Source organism: Cervus canadensis, chromosome 6 (genome assembly GCF_019320065.1).
Source record: "Cervus canadensis isolate Bull #8, Minnesota chromosome 6, ASM1932006v1, whole genome shotgun sequence".
Lineage (NCBI taxonomy): Eukaryota > Metazoa > Chordata > Mammalia > Artiodactyla > Cervidae > Cervus > Cervus canadensis.
The window spans coordinates 42960391-42977851 of record NC_057391.1 but is presented as its reverse complement, the minus strand read 5'-3'; the positions used below and the strand labels follow the sequence as shown (position 1 = coordinate 42977851).

Below are 17461 nucleotides of genomic sequence, written 5' to 3'. Positions count from 1 at the left end.
TATTTAAATAATAGACCTCAGAAATGTCTTTAACAAAAAGCAGGGCATTTTGTTGTTATAAAAGCAAAGACCTTATAAATAACTTATGTGCTCTAGGAAAACATACTGGGCAAAATTTCCTTGATTCTTTTAAAATCTTATAAACAGTAATTATCATTATACACTGTCTTATTTCAGCTAAAAAAAAAAATCCAAATATAATCAGTAGAAAACCATGGTACTGTATTCCAGACTGTAGTTAAGTCCATAAGATTAATTTTTCAGACAGTAACAAAATGAACAGATCATCTCCTTACATGGCTGCAGAGTCACTGAGTTTTCCATGTTGTTTATCTAGTCTCACTTGAGAGGGAAACGCCCTGCTGTCAGAAAAGCCCCTCTTCTCCTAGGCTCATCAGCCCTGTAGCGAGCAGCAGATTTGAAGCACTGCGGGTGTTTGACAACAGTCTTTGCCACCTTCTGCTGATTTTATCTTTCTGAAGCACATCATGGTTCTTACTAGTCATGATTCTGGCATCTAATATATGCTCCTCTCCTTTTTTAAAGCCAGCACGGTGTAGTAAACCTTAGCAGTGTATCTTGCTTGATTGTCTCAGAGTGATTCAGATCTATGGGTAGTGTGGAGAAATGTCTGAAGGGTAACAGGACTGTAATTTGTTGCCTTCCTGAAGAGTGTGGCCTTGAGGGTCAGATGTAATTGACTATTGTTAACCCTGGTCTTTGTTTTGAAGGATATTTCTTTTCTATTTCATGTTATTTAAATCTCTTCTCAGGAAAGAATATCTTGTAAGAATTTTAGAATTATCTGACTCTAAATAGGAAAGGTAGAAATGATTGTTAAGTTATTGTTAATCACTGGTAGAAATTTCTATCAATCACCTAGTTAGACAACTTTATTTTCTTGGGCTCCAAAATCACTGCCAGTGGTGACTGCAGCCATGAAATTAAAAGACGCTTGTTGGAAGAAAAGCAATGATTAACCTAGATAGCATTTTAAAAAGCAGAGATGTTACTTTGCCAACAAAGGTCTGTCTAGTCAAAGCTATGGTTTTTCCAGTAGTCATGTATGGATGTGAGAGTTGGACCATAAAGAAAGCTGAGTGCTGAAGAATTGATGCTTTTGAACTTTGGTGTTGGAGAAGACTCAAGAGCCCCTTGGACTGCAAGGTGATCCAACCAGTCAATCCTAAAGGAAATAAGTCCCAAATTCATTGGAAGGACTGATGCCGAAGCTGAAGCTCCACTACTTTGGCCACCTGATGTGAAGAACTGAATCACTGGAAAAAACCCTGATGCTGGGAAAGATTAATGGCAGGAGGAGAAGGGGACGACAGGATGAGATGATTGGATGGCATCACTGACTCAATGGACATGAGTTTGAGTAAGCTCCAGGAGCTGGTGATGGACAGGGAAACCTGGCATGCTGCAGTCCACGGGGTTGCAAAGAGTCAGACATGACTGAGCGACTGAACTGATCTAGTTAGACTCTTGATAGGGATTTAATCCTTGTGTTTTGTTACCAGATAAAAAGTGCTTTTATTTGTTGAATATCTGTTATGTGCCAAGCACTTTGGGTATTTTATATCTGATCTTCGTTAAGAAACACAACAGAATTCCCATCAAGGTAGGAAGCATTGCTGTTGTTCAGTTGCTAAGTCATGTCTAACTCTCTGCAACCCCATAGAACTGCAACATGCCAGGCCTCCCTGCCCTTCGTTATCTCCCATGAACTTTGCCCAAGTTCATGTTCTTTGAATCGGTAATGGACTTGATTCAGTGGACTATCCATGATTCAGTGGACTATCCATGATTCAATCAGCTATCCAACCATCTCCTCCTCTGCCACTCTTTTCTCCTTTTTGCCTTCAATCTTTCCCAGCATCTGAGTATTTTTCCAGTGAGTTGGCTGTTCACATCAGGTGGCCAAAGTATTGAAGCTTCAGCATCAGCCCTTCCAATGAGTGAGTATTCAGGGTTGATTTCCTTTAAGATTTACTGGTTTGATCTTGTTGCTGTCCAAGGGACTCTCAAGAGCCTTCTCCAACACCACAGTTCAAAAGCATCAATTCTTTAGCACTCAGCCTTCTTTGTGGGCCGACTCACATCCATCCATGACTACTGAAAAAATCATAGCTTTGACTATTTAGACCTTTGTCGGCAAAGTGATATCTTTGCTTTTTAATACTCTGTCTAGGTTTGTCATAGCTTTCTTTTCAAGGAGTAAGCATCTTCTGATTTCATGGCTGCCATTATTATCCACAGGAAGTGTTAGCCTCATTTTAAAGATGCAACTTCGACAGACGAGAGCAGTTCAGTGTTATGCATCTAGTAGGTGTTAGGACCAGAATGAGAACCCAGGTCTTTATGGCGCTGGTCACTGATAGATGTGTTCACAGTAAACTTGTAGTAACTTGTCCGCATGCCCAAGTGAGGCCCACCAGCTGTCTCTGTACTCTTCTACTTGGATTGCATGGTGACTCAGTTCCCTCTTCATTTAATAGAATTCTGCTTTTCATCTAAATCTTCCCATTACCTCTACCAGTTTGTTTATTCTAGCCGTGAGCATGAGTTAGTTTTTAGCTACCTAATTTTACACATTCTGTTATTCCTACCGATGAAAGAAAAGAACTGGAAAAGCTGACCAGGTTGAGAAATTTGGATGGCGTTGCTAAAGTGATTCCTGTAAAACATGGCCTCTTAGATCTCGCTAATGACTGAGCGAGTAAGCAGAATAACATGTCTCTGTTCTCAGCAGGGCTTTCTCTTTGTTCTGTAATAATTCATATTGTTCCCCACTTCCATGTTGTTCAGTCACCAAGTCGTGTCCTACTCTCTGTGACCTCAAGGATTGTAGCCCACCAGGCTCCTCTGTCCATGGGATTTTTCAGGCAAGAATACTGGAGTGGGTTTCTCAAAGAATAATTTTCTCTTGGTTAGACCTAGATCTTGAGACTGTATCATGGATAAAGTTTTAGTGCAAAGTCACTGCCTAACGCCCAGGCGTAAGGCTGTGAGGTAGGGTTTTCTTCTTATAATTGTTACTCCTATTATATATATTGGGCTTCCCTGGTGGCTCAGTTGGTAAAGAATCCTCCTGCAGTGTAGGAGACCTGGGTTTGATCCCTGGGTCGGGAAGATCCCCTGGAGGAGGAAATGGCAACCCTCTCCAGGATGTTTGCCTGGAAAATTCCATGGAGAAGCTTGGCGGGCTGCAATCTATGGGGTCACAAAAGAGTTGACTATGACTTAGTGGCTAAACCACCACTACCTATTATGTATACAGGGTAAAGTTCTTATAACATGCCAAAGTGGAATTGAACTGAGTCTTGAATTATGTTTTTATTGTAGTTATAATCCCAAAGTAAAATTTTTTACAGTTTAGAAAGCCCGTTTTCCTTGGTTAACAGATGTCAGTATCCACGGAGTTTGGTCTCTGAAAACAACTTTCATCTCATTGTATGTCTCCATCAGAGCTCATGGACAACACGTCACAGGTGTGTTGTCCTTGAGCAGTAATATTTTGAAAGAAATCTGTCTGAGAGTGTCAACAGTGTGCTTAAAATATTCAGTAAATCATGTTGTAAACAGATGTTCTACATCCAGGCCTTGTGGCTCCATTTATAGAGCATAGGCAGAGTGGATTGAGCATTATTCTTATGCCCTTAGGATTTTCAGAATGGTAAATGAGCACTGGCTTCAACTTCAAGTCTCCAGCTGCATTAGCCCCTAACAGGAGAGTCACTCTGTCCTTTGAAGCCAGACGTTGACTTCTCCTCTCTAGCCGTGAAAGTCCTAGATGACCTCTTCTTCCAGTATAAAGCTGTTTTGTCAACATTGAAAATCTGTTAGTTAGTGTAGCCACCTTCATTGTTGATCTTAGCAGGATCTGGATATCTTGCTGCAGGTTCTACATCAGCGCTTGCCGCTTCACCTTGCACATTTATGTTAGGGAGACAGAGTCTTTCTTTAAACCTCGCTTACCAACCTCTGCTAGCTTCAAGCTTTTCTCCTGCACTTCCTCACCTCTCTCAGCCTTCCTGGAATGGAGGCGAGTTATTAAGGCCTGGCTCTAAATTAGGCTTTGGCTGAAGGAAATGTTGTGGCTGGTTTGATCTTCTGTCCAGACTGATAAATCTTTCTCCCTATCAGCAATAGGGTCTCATTTTTTAATCAATGGTGTCTTCCCTGGGGCAGCACTTTTAAGTTCCTTCAAGAACTTTTCCTTTGCTTTCACAACCTGTCTAACTGTTTGGTGCAAGAGGCCTGGCTTTTGGCCTCTGTCGGCTTTTGACATATCTTCCTCACTAAGCTTAATCCTTTCAGCTTTTGATTTAAAATGAGAGACTTGCGACTCTTCCTGTCAGTTAAACACTTAGAGGCCATCAAGAGTTGTTATTTGGCCTAGTTTGAATATCATTGTGTCTCAAGGAATACAGAGGCCCAAAGGGAGGGAGAAAGGCAGGAACAGCCTGTCCGTGGAGCCGTCAGAACACACACAACATTTACTAAGCTTGCTGCCTTACATGGTTGTGGCACCCTAAAACAGTTACCAGAGTAACATCAAAGGTCACTGACCATTGATCACAGTAACAAACATAATAATAATAATGGAAAAATTTAAAGTATTACAGGAATTACCAAAATGTGATAAGAGACACAGTGAACAAATGTTGGAAAATGGCCCCAACAGCCTTGCCTAAAACAGGGTTGCCACAGACCTTCGACTTGTAAAAACCGCAGCACCTGCAAAGCACAATAAAGCAAGGTGCAGTAAAACGAGATACACCTGTATTAATTCTAATTAGGAATTTATCTATTGTATGGGTTTTTTGTGTGTTTGTAAACAAAAACATTATTTTCATTTTCTTTTTTCTTCTTTTTAATTTTTATTTTCATTTTCTAGTATTTTTGTCTCAAAGAAACTCATCCTTGATTAATGTCTTACACTGGGTAGGAATAGCTAAATGTAACTGCTTTTGGTTTTGCAGATAATTTGGGCAAAATTGTAACTTATTTTAAATATGAACAGAACCTAAAACTCTTATGTGTCCTAGATATTTCAGAAGAAGCTTGTTTTAGAGTGATAAAATCTGATTCCGTAGAGGCATATCCTGTTACATGTTGGTCTTTGCCATTTTACACGTAATGCAGTGGTCCTTACTAAACAGCAAATGGTCAGTAATGCATAGGCATGTGTCACAGTTGTGCATGTTGGAGCCTTGCACACGTGCTTGTGTGTGCCTGTATTATGTGGTGTCTTGTTTCATTTGGAATATCTGCTTTCCACTTAAACAGGCACAAAGTAACATTTTCTTCTTTGGAACCTTCTTTGTTCTTAAGATGAAGAGACAGTTGCTCTGTGTTCCTGTGTGTTTCACCTCAGCAGTGTCCCTCATTCAGAACGGAGGCCTTATGATCGTCCAGGCTTTTTGTGTTTGCAGTGTGCTTTCTAAGATGATTTATCTTTGATACAGATTTTCTATAGACATTAAAGAGAAAGAGGTGATCTTTATGTAAGGTCACAAACAAGTGAGGATAAGGAACAGTGGTAAAACTGGAGCTGCCATTCTTCAGATAAGTCAATGAAAGACTTTATTTAAATGTTTAGAAATGGAATTGCAAATATCTCTTTAGTCAGAATTAAAAAAAAAAAGTCCTAGTCCTAGAAGAAACACAGACTTTTCCTTCTCTGGGTAAAGATCACAAATTGTAACAGATGCCTATAACTTAGCTTTATGAAACAGTGAGTGTTCCATGATCTCATATAGGTCACCAAATGTATTTCTAATGGTAAAGGAAACAGTAGAAAATAATGTATTTTGATATAAGGAAAGTGAATCATGGTGTGGTTGGAAATGTTCATTAATGTACATTAGATTATTTTAAGGGATGGATATGTGTTTGATGAAAATGCGAATTGACATAACTACAAGATACAGGTTTTAATGATCCATTTTAGAAAATGATGATTAGATATTAGGTTATTTTGGTCAGAGAATAAAACTTTTTTATATAGGATAGAATTTCAGATATGACCTGAGATACTGATCTTATCTTTGAGTCATGAAAAAGATGTATATTGAAAGGGTTTAAAGCATCTCCTTAGGTATATATAAAGGAACTACCAAGTTTGAATAGTTTTACTTTTAACTTAAGTTTGACATTTTATTCATAAGAGTCTTAAATACTTAAACAACATATGTATTACTATTTAGTTGCTAAATAGTTTAGAAAAAGTTACAGTGAAATACTTGCGATGTAAATTCCATTTCCATTGATTAGGCAGATCATTTCCATAATTTATTTCCAGGAAAAATTTTAGGAAAAGGGGGAAAATCTGGCTAAAAGAAATTTTGTTTGTGGAACCACTGCCTAGAAGGGCGATGAAGGTTTTGACTCCAGACCAGGTCAGAAAACTTGCCACTTAGGGCAGAGATTAAAGAGAACCTTCCATGCTGGTAAAAAATGTAGGCAGAAGTCTTTCTTATCCATAATTTTATAAATGTACTTTAGACATCACTGCTGATTTATCAACATAAACCTCTAACCCTTCTAGCTGTACCAGCTTAATTTTGTCAGATTTCATTATTCTGCACTTGTCATTGATCTGTATTAGCACAAGAATTCCATAGAATTTCCTAACTGAATAGAGTATAAGAAATAACCTCAGAATATGTGGCTATATATATTCAAGTTTTAGGCTACAGCATAACTGTATATGAGTCAATGCATTTTGAAAATTTTGTTTAAAAAAATGTCCTTTGAATCAGAGATTAGGATGATAGAATGTTACACATCTTTAGCTCTTTAGATAAAATTTTTCTTCCTTTCAGCCAGTGTTTGAAAATTATCTTCTAATCTAAAGGTTTTATTTCTTAAAACAAACTTTAATAAAACTTTAGACCTAGTTTTCTGGTGCAGGTATGATGTGGAGTTTTAACATGTGAGCGTCTCCTAGAGAGGCTACTTGGGAAATGAGGAAATTCACAGTCCATCCAGGAGACAGGGTTGTGGTCCCATCTCTGTTACTCTCCTGTTGTAGGACTTGAGGCAGGTCACACAACCCCCTTTTTGCCTCTCAGTGTTCCTCTTGGGTGAAGTCAGTTGAGGTTACTGTAAGTCCAATTAGCTCTACTAGTCCGTGTTTCCAAACTGATTTTTAAGAAGTGGAATTCTGTCTTGAAGGGAATTTTATGTGTAAGACAAGAAGGAAGTGAGGGTGAAGGACAAGGGAGCCCCCCTGTGTTCTGAGTGCAGCGTCGCGGCCCTCCCAACACCACCCTCCAGCGTGCTGGGCCGGGTAGGCAGAGCCCCTCAGTGACTGACTGCGTTTGCTTCTAGGGGCTACCAGCAGCAGGATGCCCATGAGTTCATGCGCTACCTGTTAGACCACCTGCACTTGGAACTCCAGGGTGGTTTCAACGGTATTTCCCGCTCATCAATTCTGCAAGAGAATTCTACTCTGTCTGCAAGTAACAAATGTTGCATGTAAGATTTCATTTCCATTTGTTCACTAATCACAAAGGCTTAAAATATTTTGAATGTGTATTTTCCTACAGCTTCATTTTGGACTTAACTTTTCCAAAAATAATTTTATTTTTTTAACCTGTTCTTTAATCATACCGAGGCACTGATAACTTTTCTGAATTTTGGGTTGCTTTTCCAAGTACTAATACTTGGGATCAGAATGTTTATTTTGCTAAGGGAGACATAATCGACTTTTATTTCAGCTTGGATTTTGGTTATTTGTCTCCTTGTGTTCAAATTTTGGGAAAAACTTTATACTTATCTATGCAGGAAAGGGACTTTATAAGATGAATTCCCCAAAGAATGAAAGAAAATAATATATAGGGTTGCTGTAGTATTATTGCCTGGCAGTCCATAAATCTGTAGTCTCATAGTTAATCTGATTGTATCAGAGAAGGGCAATTAATATGAATGGCCATACTTCTTAAAATGTTTGATCTTCAAGGTCCTAGGAGCTGTGTTCAAGTTAGAAATGAGGATAGAGGGGGAAGGAACTGTGACGTGGTAGAAGTGTCCCTGCTGCTAGCATCAGTTCAAACATAGGATTAGATAACAAATTCTGCTTTGTATTTTATGTGGTGGTATAGTCATACACAAAGGATGCTGAGCTGGGCTCTAAGGAGGCGAGTCCATGTGAAGTGAGGGGGCATCACATTTTGTGATAGTCACAGGTGATTCTTTTAGTAACTCCTGAGTTTTCAGTATTAATCCATATCTTTTAATGATATTTTAAATAATAGTAAATTTTAAGTTTCATTAGTGAATTAGGAACATAAAAGTGAAAGTCGCTCAGTTGTGTCCTACTCTTTGTAACCCCATAGACTATACAGTCTATGGAATTCTCCAGGCTAGAATACTGGAGTGGGTAGCTGTTCCCTTCTCAGATATTAAAAACTCAGGCTTCTTTATATTTCCTTAAATTCACTGGAGGATGCATTTCAGGATCTAAGGATGAGACTTGCTAAAACTGCAAAAAAAAAAAAAAAATCAACAAAAAAGGTCTCCTGTATTTGTATTTATTCGTATAAACACATAAAACCCTACTGAAGATGGGGGTGAGGATTGCAGAAATAAATAGCAGGTGGGTTCTTTTTAATATACAGAAAATCGTTAGTGCAAGTATAAAGGATCTTCTCAGCATAACAGCCTGTCCAAATAGCTAATATTTACACTTTCTTGGTGTGCAGTTATAATAAGTAGAATAGTGATTTTGAAATAATTTGTGAATCTTGTTTTAAAATAGCCAAGACTTGATTGGTATCTTTTTTTCAGAGGAAGAAATTGTAAAGGAAGAAGTACATTGTGTTTAAATGTACTGCTTTTTAATAAAGCAGTTTCCACTTTAAGGCAGCAGAATATGTGAATATCAGTATGAAAGGATCAGTCATAAACCCTTTATTTTCAGTAGATTTTTTGGGGGTATATCCTTTGTAATACTAAAGTCATGTATCTTATGAACAACTTAAAAAGTTACAGTGTATTTCTTTTACCAGTACAGAAGGAAGCCCTTTCAAAGAAAAGGAAGCACAACTTTTAAAATAATAGGTTTGCTTGGGTAGGTTTTTTCTGTCTCATCATTGCAGTAGGTTTCATTTGGAGCACTCAAAGTGTGGTTCAGTGTGTTAGGAATACTATTGACTGCAAGTGACAGAAACCACCTCAAATTACTATTAGTAAAAAAGAGCAATATACTGGCTCAGATAACTGCATAAGTGCACAAAAGTTCACATTGTTCACATTTGTGTTCACTATAGTCCTATTAATGAAAACACAATAAAATAACCTCAGTACCATTAATAATTTATTTATATTCTGATTTATCTTTATTTGTTGACAGTTTTATGTGGGTTCCTGTGGTTGCAGTGAAACCTGGAGTCATTTGGGATTTTAAATATTTTTTACCAAAGTATATACCCATCAATACTATATTGTTAAGAGAAGAAGCATAGTGTTCAGAGAAGGTGCTTAGGTCAGGCCAGCTGTGTGAACTTGGGCCAAGTTATTTAACCTTTGAACCTCAGCTTCCTTGTCTGTAAGATGGGGATAATCTTCTCTACCTCAGAGTTGTTGTGAGCATTAGTTTAGCACACGGAAAGTACTTAGAATGGAGCCTGGCATGTAAGTACATAAGTGCTTGTCAGCTGTTATTGTCCAAACTGTGGCACGCCGTGCACCTGTCAGAGCGAAGTGTACATCCAGGATACATCCTTAGGGAAGAGAAGACAAGCAGAAGGCAGGTATGACCCTGATTATTCAGATCAAAGATGCTTACAGTAGTCAACGGGCTTTCTTTTCAGCAAGCACTTGTCTAAAAAGCATTGTATGTATATTCTAATATCATCATCACCAGGCTTCTAAGGTAGATAGATGTTATTCCTGTTTTACATTTGATGAACCTGAGGCACACATAGGTTAAGTAACATTAGGACAGTTAGTGTCTTATTGTTCTTACAGTGCTGTACATATTTTTGATCTCTACAAGGGAAATATTGTTTAAGTGTTTAATTGTGAAATCATCTCTCTACCAGTGATGACTAAGTATATGTTAAATTTGTTTACCTCATTTTCCTCAAATGTGAACATCTAAAAAAAATCTTAAACTATCTTTGATGAAGGTTGTTGTTCAAAGTAACGTAATTTAGAGAGATCCCCATATGATGAGAAATCTTGCAAAGGATCTAATATAAAGGGGTTTCCTGTTTCCTGAGGGGTATATTTGAGGGAAAAGGGGTCCTCTTCCTCCGAATGCAGATATGTATGTGATCTATTAGTAATGGCAAATGTTCAGTGTTAGTAACTTTTGTATTATAGAAAGTAGTGAGATTGGGAGAGGGGTCAGAGGAAGGCCAGTGGCTTAAACCTTTTATTTGGTATACATCTATGTAGCTTTTAAGCTTTTGTGTTATTCTATAATTTAATATATATATGTCTCCCAAAGGGAGTGGGGAGTGACCTAGAGGAGCTTTTACATATATTTTACTGAGATATTTTCCTATGTGATTTTCTTTAGAAATGGAGCATCTACAGTTGTCACGGCTATATTCGGAGGCATTCTCCAAAATGAGGTTAACTGTCTCATATGTGGGACAGAATCTAGAAAGTTTGATCCATTCCTAGGTAAGACATATTTGGTATGTGATGATATGATACTGTATGAAAATAATAACTGCAATGTTTCCTTTGAAAGCTAAGACAGTAAAGAGATAAATCCATAAAAATACATCATTTTTGGAAATTATTTTTTGCATGGTTATATATTCCTTTAACAGTTCTGTTTTCCTATTTCCTTTTAAGACCTTTCATTAGATATTCCAAGTCAGTTCAGAAATAAGCGCTCTAAGAATCAAGAAAATGGACCAACTTGTTCATTACGAGGTAAAGATACTTTAATATTCTGGAGTTTTTCCCCCACCCTGAAATAGCTGAATAGTACATTTATAAACTTCATCGGTAAGTGCTGTGTTGTTGATTGTTTTAATGAATTTGTGCTATAACTTAAGTCAACCTGAATGTCTCTTCCTGTCCAAAAAAATTGTTTAGCAGGAATACCTGTCAGAGGTATTGACCTGCTGTCAACTGTAAAGTATTTCTTACCTTTCTCTTTTTATTTTTGAACTTTTTATTTTGTATTGGTGTGAGGTCGACTAATAATGTTGTGATAGTTTCAGGTGGACAGCAGAGGGACTCAGCCATGTCTATATACATATGCATCCGTTCTGCCCCAGACTCTTCTGTCTTCTTTTTAATAATTGTAACTCTGTCACAGAACTTTCTTCTGATCTAATGAAATAGAATTTATTCTATGGCTATTCCCCTGGTACCAGAGGGAGAAAGAACCTCAGAAAAGCTTTATAAATTGTGGTGTCATTTACTCTTTTGTATGATAATTTGAAAGCTCTTGATGATAACAACTGTTGGTTAAGCCTGAGGCCTTGCTTTTAATTCGAAGATTAAAATTCACATTTGAGAGATTTTTGAATAATTTTTTCCTTCGTGTTTTAGTCAAGGCAAAAGACCTGTCCTTGATCAACCACTAAAATGACTATTCTTTTCAGTCAGAGAAAGAAGAACCTAGGATAGGGGGAAAAGAAAAAAAGAGGATCTAGTATGTATCCTGGCATTAAGGACCGCTACAGTGAAGGCAAATAACAAAATTTCTACCCTGAAGGGCATGTTCACAAAAAACAGTTTTAGATAATGTTGTCATAATGATTTATATACATATTATGTAATCTTTTCTTACAGAACAGAAGATTCTGTTGGTCTAAACATGCAACCACAAAGTCACATGTGCCTATTAAAATTTAATCGAAATTTAAAACTCAGGTGCTCAGTAGCCATATATGGCCAGTGGTCAGCACAGATGCAGAATATTTCCACTATTGCAGAAAGTGCCATCATGGACAGTGCTGCTCTAGAATCAAATTATTCAGCAAAATGTATATGAAAATACTTTGTAGATGCTTTTAGTTTGTTCTCCATCTGTCTGACAGTGTTGTCTGTCTTTTCTGAACAAGAGTATAGAATAAATTTAAGGAAGCCCCATTCATGCTGCTGCTAAGTCACATCAGTCATGTCCGACTCTGTGCGACCCCATAGACCACAGCCCACCAGGCTCCCGTCCCTGGGATTCTCCAGGCAAGAGTACTTCTCCCCATGCTACTTCCCCCTAAAATATGTGGCTACAGTATGTTTCTCTAAAACTGTTTCTGGCCTGTTTGAGATTAAGAAAATATTACAGTTTACTTAATAGCAAATGTCAGCTCATCTTCCCTGTATATATATAGCATGTGAATTCAGGCTAATTTAAGCATAAAACAAACATTATTTGATCATTTAGAGAGGAAATCAATGAAAATTTTAAAGGAATTAGCCTTAAGCTATATAATCTAAATTAGACTGAATTCATCTTAAAATTTCAATAAGAACACTAATATTAATGCTATTCCTCAGTGTGTGTGTATATATTTATATACATATATATGGGTATATATCTGAATAATATTTCCTCATGTTAACAACACTGATTTAGTCCAGATGATTTTTGACTGCAAGACACAGAGACACTCATTTGTTCATGTTTCTTTCCTTCTCTTCCTCAGTGCTGATTCCTCCCACCCCTCCTGAATTGGTCACATACCTGGTTCTTATTGCTTTCTATAACATTTCACTTAAACTTATCCCAGAATGCTCTAATACTGAGAGATTTTTTTTCTGGAGACCATCCAGGAGACTGTATGACACACCTTACACAGGTGGTTATAAGCCGTACTTAACTACAAACAAGAAAAGTGACAAGTCGCATTTGCCTCACATCCCAAATGGTATTTTTCTTGGCATAGACTCACTGAAATCTGATGCAGGTTGGTATTAGCATCAGGGGGCCCAGAAACATGTTTCCTGTATTCTCAACTGACTTCCCTTTGAATCCTCAGACTTTTGATTTTTATTTTATTAAAAGAGCTTACTGTCAGCTTCAGAATTCCTAAATCATGCAGTATCTGTGAAACACAACAAAACGAGATTTTCAGATGATGCTGGTAATTTTCAAGAAGGTGTAAAGGATCCAGAATGCTAGAAAAATTTCAAGATGAAAAAGCACCTTATTTTAGAAACTTTCCTAAGGTAACGGAATTGCACAGTAGAGACACAGCAGCAGACAGTGGCATTATCTTTTATGAAGAACTATCAGAGACATCTGCCTGTGAGTCAGGGCTCAACTTCTGATTAAGAATGAGAAAGAGGCAGGAGACGAGATGGTGGAGTAGGACATGAACTCACCTCCTCTCACAAAAACACCAAAATCACAACTAATTGCTGAATAGCCATTGACCAAAAAAAGACTCAAACCTACCAAAAAAGCTATTCTACACCCAAAGACAAAGAAGTCACAGTGAGATTGTAGGAATGCTTCTGTTTTATAATCAACTCCCAAATTTAGTGGGAGGGTGACCTGCAAACTGGAAAATAATCATATCACAGAGACTCTCCCATAGAAGTGAGAGTTCTGAGCCCCACATTAGGCTCCCCAGCCTGGGGGTCTGGAATCAGGAGAAAGAGCCTCCAGAGCATTTGGCTTTGAAAACCCGTTGGGCTTGAGTGTAGGCCCTCCACAGGACTGGGGGGAACAAGAGACTGCACTCTTGGAGGGTGCACACGAGGTTTCACATGCACTGGGACCCAGGGCAAAGCAGTGATTCCATAGGCACATGGGCTAGACCTACCTTTGGTTCTTAAGCAGGGGTCCTGGGGAGGCGGGGTCAGCTGTGGCTCACTGTAGGGGCAAGGACAGGGGTAGTGAACACCCCAGGGAAGGCTCATCATTGTGAGCTCTCACAGAGATGGCCATTTTGGCACCTGGCTTCACCCAACAGCCACCTATAAACACATCACTTGAGACAGCCCTGCCTATCAGAGGGACAACACCCAGCGCTACCCACCAGTGGGCAAGTACCAGTCCCTGGACGAAACTCACCCGCCAGGGGGAAGGCACCAGAACCAAGGAGAATTATAGTCCTGCAGCTTGGAAAATAGAGACCACAGAGGCACAAAATTAGATACAATGAGATGGCAGAAAAATATGTTCTAGATGAAGGAATAAGATAAAACCCAAGAACAACAACTAAGCGAAATGAAGATAGGCAATCTCTTTGAAGAAAAATTCAGAGTAATAATAGTAAAGAAGATCCAAGATCTCAGGAAAAGAATGGAGGCATAGACTGAGGGGATACAATAAAGAGCTAGATGCTTTAAAGAACAGAGATGGACAATAACTGAATTGAAAAATACAGTAGATGGAATCAATAGTAGAATAAATGAGGCAGATGAAAAAGTGAGCTGGACACCAGATTGCTGGAAATCACTGTTTGGAACAGAATTAAGAAAAAAGAATGAAAAGAAATGTTGACAGTCCAAGAGACTTCTGGGACAACATTAAATGTACCAATGTTTGCATTAAAGGGGTCCCAGAAGGAGAAGAATGGGCCTGAGAAATATTTGAAGAGATAATAGCCAAAAAATTCCCTAAGGAAAGGAAACACACACTCAAGTTCAAGAAGTGCAGAGAGTTCTATACAGGATAAACCCAATGAGGAACACATTAAGACACACATTAATCAAATTGACAAAAATTAAAGAGAAAATATTAAAAGCAACTAGGGAATTCCTGTCTGGTTATCAGCTGATGTTTTTTAAGCAGAAACTCTGCAGGCCAGAAGGGAGTGGCATGATATATTTAATGTGATGAAAGGGAAAAACATACAAACAAGAATATCCAGCAAGGCTCTTGCTTAGCTTTGACAGAGAAATCAAAAGCTTTACAGACAAGCAAAAGCTAAAAGAACTCAGCACACCCAAATCATCTTTACAATAAGAAAGGAACTTTTCTAGACAGAAAAGTAAGGCCACAGCTAAAAATGAGAAAATTACTAATGGGAAAGTTCACTGGTAAAGGCAACCAAACAGTAAAAGTAGGAAATCAGTCACACCAAATACAATATCAAGACCAGCAATGGTGAGGAGAGTACAAATGCATTTGAAATTAAGAGACCAGCAACTTAATCTTTGTGTGTGTGTGTGTGTGTGTGTGTGTGTGTGTGTGTGTGTGTATATATATAGACTGCTATATCAAAACCTCATGGTAATTGCAAGCCAAAAACCTATGAGAGATACATGCTCACAAAAAGAAAAAGTAATCCAAACCTAACACTAAAGATATTCATCAGATCACAAGGGAAGGGAAGAAAAAAGACCTACAAAAACAAATCCAAAACAACTGACAAAATGGCCTTAAGAACATATATATTGATAATTACCTTAAATGTAAGCAGATTAAATGCTTCATTCAGAAGACACAGATTGGTTGAATGGATATAGAAACAAGACACACACATATATATGCTGTCCTCAAGAGACCCACTTCAGATCTAAGGACACATACAAACTGAAAGGGGATGGAGAAAGGTAATCCATACAAATGAAAATCAAAGAAAGCTGGAATAGCAATACTCATATCAGGCAAAATTGACTTTAAAATAAAAAGTGTTACAAGAGACAAAAAAGGACAGTACGAAATAATCAAGTTAATCCAAGCAGATACGATGATTGTAAGTATGCACCCAGTATAGCATTTGTCTTATACATTGGGGAACTCCTAACAGTCATAAAAGGAGAAATCGACAGTAACACAGCAATAGTGGGGGACTTTAACACCCCACTTACATCGATGGATGGATGCAGACAGAAAATCAATAAAGAAACACAGGCCTTAAATGACACATTAGACCAAATGGACACCACAATACAAAACCTAGGGGACACAGAAAAAGCAATTTTAAGAAGGAAGTTTAGTAAGACAATCTTACTTCAGAAAACAAGAAAAATCTCAAGTAAACAGCCTAATCTTACAGCTAAAGCAACTAGAGAAAGAAAAACAAAACTCAGAGTTAGTAGAAGAAATCATAAAGATTGGAGCAGAAATAAATGGAGACAATGAAAACAATAGAAAAGATCAGTGAAGCTAAAAGCTGGTTCTTTGATTAACCTTTACCAGATGCACTAAGGAAAAGAAAGGGAGAGGGCTCAAATCAATAAAATTAGAAATGAAAAACTAAGTTACAGTGGACATCACAGAATATAAAGGATCATAAGAGACTACTATAAGCAACTATATGCCAGTGAAATAGCTTGGGAGAAATGGACATATTCTTAGAAATGTACAACCTTCCAAGACTGAACCAGAAGAAATGTGAACAGACCTATCCTTAGTACTAAAAGTGACACTGTGATTTAAAAACTTCCAACAGACAAAAGTCTAGGATCAGATGGCCTCACAGGTGAATTCTATCAAACACTTAGAGAAGACTTACTATCTGTTCTTCTGAAACTATTACAAAATATTAAAGAGTAAGGAACCACTGCTAAACTCAATCAAAAAAGCCACAATCACTCTGATGCCAAAACCAGATAAAGATACCACAAAAAAAGAAAATTACAGGCCACTATAACTAATGAACACAGATGCAAAAATTCTCAACAGAATACTAGCAGACTGAATCCAATAATACATTAAAAGGATCACAAACCATGATCAGGTGGGATTTAGCCAGGGATACAAGGATTTTTCATTATCTGCAAATCAGTGTGATATGCCACATTAATGCATTGAAGAATAAAAACCCTATGGTCATCTCAATAGATTCAGAAAAAGCTTTTGATAAAATTTAACATCCATTTATGATTAGAAAAATAAAGCTCTCCAGAAGGTGGGCATAGAGGGAACCTACATTAACATAATAAAGGCTACATACAACAAACCCACAGCTAACATTAATTACACTCAACAGTGAAAAGCTGAAAGGATTTCCTCTAAGATCAGGAACAAGACAAGGATGTCCACTCTCACCCCTTTTATTCAACGTAGTTTTGGAAGTCTTAAGCCACAGCAATCAGAAGAAAAAAAAATAAAGGGTTCCAAAAGAAGTGTCTGTTCTGAGATGATATGATATAACACCATACATAGGAAATCCTAAAGATATTACCAGAAAACTACTAGAGCTAATCAGTGAATCTGGTAAAGTTGTAAGATGCAAAATTAATATGCAGAAATTTCTGGCATTTCTGTATACTAACAATGAAAGGTCAGAAAGAGAAATTAAGGAAACAATCCCATGTACCGTCACATCAAAAAGAACAAAATACCTAGGAATAAACCTGCCTAAGGAGGCCAAAGATCTGTACTCAGAAAACTATAAGATACTGATGAAAGAAATCAAAGATGACACAAAGAGATACACCATGTTCTTGTATTGTAAGAATCAATATAAAAACGACTCTACTACCCAAAGAAATGAACAGATTCAGTGCAATCCGTATCAAATAACCAATAGCATTTTTCACAGAACTAGGACCAAAAAAGTTTACAGTTTGTATGCAA

At 37.6% G+C, this 17461-nt stretch overlaps 1 protein-coding gene across 4 annotated transcripts in view; it reads left to right on the top strand.

The window, feature by feature from the left end:
• The window catches only part of USP3 (ubiquitin specific peptidase 3), a 237031-nt gene that overhangs the window by 192401 nt on the left and 27169 nt on the right, over nt 1-17461 (top strand). For all 4 annotated transcript variants that reach the window (XM_043471729.1, XM_043471728.1, XM_043471727.1 and 1 more), the window contains exons 9-11: nt 7342-7488; nt 10538-10644; nt 10822-10902. In XM_043471729.1, the coding sequence (XP_043327664.1) occupies nt 7342-7488; nt 10538-10644; nt 10822-10902 (335 nt within the window). The remainder of the gene's footprint in view (nt 1-7341; nt 7489-10537; nt 10645-10821; nt 10903-17461) is intronic.